The sequence below is a fragment of the Condylura cristata genome, unplaced genomic scaffold (genome assembly GCF_000260355.1).
Source record: "Condylura cristata isolate star-nosed mole 26May11 unplaced genomic scaffold, ConCri1.0 scaffold00003, whole genome shotgun sequence".
Taxonomy (NCBI): domain Eukaryota; kingdom Metazoa; phylum Chordata; class Mammalia; order Eulipotyphla; family Talpidae; genus Condylura; species Condylura cristata.
The window spans coordinates 78,391,531-78,393,720 of record NW_004567104.1 but is presented as its reverse complement, the minus strand read 5'-3'; the positions used below and the strand labels follow the sequence as shown (position 1 = coordinate 78,393,720).

At 74.0% G+C, this 2,190-nt stretch overlaps 1 protein-coding gene across 1 annotated transcript in view; it reads right to left on the bottom strand.

Annotated features, from left to right (window-relative positions):
- The window catches only part of AGPAT3 (1-acylglycerol-3-phosphate O-acyltransferase 3), an 8,056-nt gene that overhangs the window by 958 nt on the left and 4,908 nt on the right, over nt 1-2,190 (bottom strand). The window contains exons 2-3 of the mRNA XM_012731139.1: nt 1,520-1,727; nt 1,214-1,316 (exon numbers count right to left, since the gene is read on the bottom strand). Of these exons, the coding sequence (XP_012586593.1) occupies nt 1,214-1,316; nt 1,520-1,727 (311 nt within the window). The remainder of the gene's footprint in view (nt 1-1,213; nt 1,317-1,519; nt 1,728-2,190) is intronic.

The window sequence follows — 2,190 nt, the reverse complement described above, 5'->3', positions numbered from 1 at the left end:
GCTTGACGGGCGAGCATGTCCGGGCACCAAGCCGACCCCCGAAACAAGACTGGGCAAGTGCAGCCCGCCAGTCCGCAGCAGAGGGGGAGGCGGAGGGGGCGGGTCTCGGGCCAGGGCCGTGCCTACCCCGGCAGGCCTGACTCGCCACTCGTGGCTGCAGGACGGGCTGACCAGCGGGGCCCTCTGTCTCCAGGGCTCGGGCGGGCCCCACCACCCAGACTCTGGGAGGGAAGCCTGCGGTTCCTGCGGCGGCCCCCAAGCCATGTCGGCAGCCCTGGGGCGCTGGCCGGAGCCGGACCCCACGCACTGGGCGGCTCAGCTCGTGGCCCCGGGGGGAGGGGGCACTGCAGCAGCACGGGGGAACGGGCGCAGCTGGGCTGCTCCCTCGCCAAGGGGTGGCCGCCCCGACACGTGGGAAAACAGGAGCCGGCCCGGCTCAAAGAAATGACTAGTGGGGACGGGCCTGGACGGCTGGAGCGGGCAGAGGAAGACGCCAAGAGCTGGTCAGGACTCCTCGGGCCGGACAGCGGCGCGGCCCTCGCGGCCGGCAGGCGAGAGTGCCCAGTATCCTCCCACTCCAGCCAGGAGACACCCAGGGCCGCCCAGGGCCCTCCGCTCGGGTGCACTGTCTGCCTCCGGGGAGGGGCTGCAGGGCCCGCGGGCACCTCGCCCAGGCCCCAGGGCAGCGGGCGCCCTCACAGCCGGACCTGCCCCCCGCCTCGTCTACTTCAGGGGACACGTGTGGGGGCCGCGGAGTCTGCGCCGGCTCCCAGGGGCCTGGCTGGCCCCTCCCGCTCCAAGTCAGGGCTCATGGGTGCCCCCAACCCAGCGCAGGCCTCGCCGCCCCACCCGCTGCGCCTCCCTGCCCCGCTGCCCAGCGCCACTGTCTGCCTGTCACTTCCGGCCCACCCCGAACGCATCCAGTAACCTGACGACATTCAGTGACCCCGGACGACTGTCACTTGGGAAGCCTTGGGGTGCCCGAGGCTTCGCCAGCCCCCGTGTCCGGGCAGGCGGTCCCAGCTGCAGCTGACCAGCGGGCGGGGCCCAGGCCCGCAGGGCTCCTGGGCCCACCCAGGAAAAGTCGCGTCCTGCCCGAGCGCCGCCCGAGCCTCCGTGGCCACCCACGGCCCAGCGGAGCCCCCACCCGCCCAGCCGAAGGCGCCGCGGCTTCTCCGCCTTTACCCAGGCCGCGGTGGCCGCCGCCGCTCACCTCACACACATGTCGGCCTCGTACTTCTTCCCGTAGAGGATGCCCAGCAAGGACGGGATCTTCTTTCCTCGGAAATTCAGCGTGACGTCGTAGACAGCGGAGACTGTGGGCGCAGGGGTGAGCCCGGGGCGCACGCGGCTGCGAGCCACCCGCCCCTCCTGCCTCCCAGCCTCGGCCCTCGGGCTCGCCCTCCTCGCCCTGTGGCCGACGGCCCCCGGCCCGTCCACTAACTGGCGTCCTCCCGGCCTCTCTGGGGTGCGCCCGCCGCGGCCCTCCCTCGCCTGTCCGGCCCGCGCCCGGGCCCACCTGTCCCACGGAGGCACTGCACCGCGGTGGTGAAGCCCTTGGTGCGCGGCAGCAGGTGGTACTTGAGCGGGGGCAGCCCCTTGGCGGCAGCCACCTCCATGCTGACGCGGTGCTTCTTCTCCGTGAAGCGGGTACCCTCGCAGTACAGGAGGAACTGGCCGGGCGGGCGGGCGGTGAGGCGGCCCCCGCGCGGACACTGCCCCACGCCCTAGGCAGCGGCACCCAGGCCGGCCGCAGGCAGGACAGGCCCTCCAGGCACGCAGGCCGGCCCCGGGCTCCGGAGGGCTGCGATGGGCCACCGAATTCCCTCACGGAGCAGCTACCGCGGTCACTTGCTCCCAGAGAACGCAAGGGACAACCTCCCAGAGAGGGGCAGGCCCGAGACCCACAGGTCTCGGCAGCAGCCTCTGGTCAGGGTGGGCAGGGAGCCCGCTCGGCCGCGCAGGCCGCCGTCACAAATGAGGGCAGCCGTGCTCCCAGGGCCGCTGACCCGGGGCGGGGGGGGGACGGGGACAAAGGACATGGTGGGGGCAGACGCCCCACCCCCACCCGGAGCTGAGAGCTGGCGCCTGCACGGGCGGGCGGGCGAGCTTGGTGCGGGGGTCGCTGCAAGGCCAGGGGCGCCCTGGTAGGGGTCTGTGGAGAGGCCAGGAGGAGCGGCGGGCGGGGCC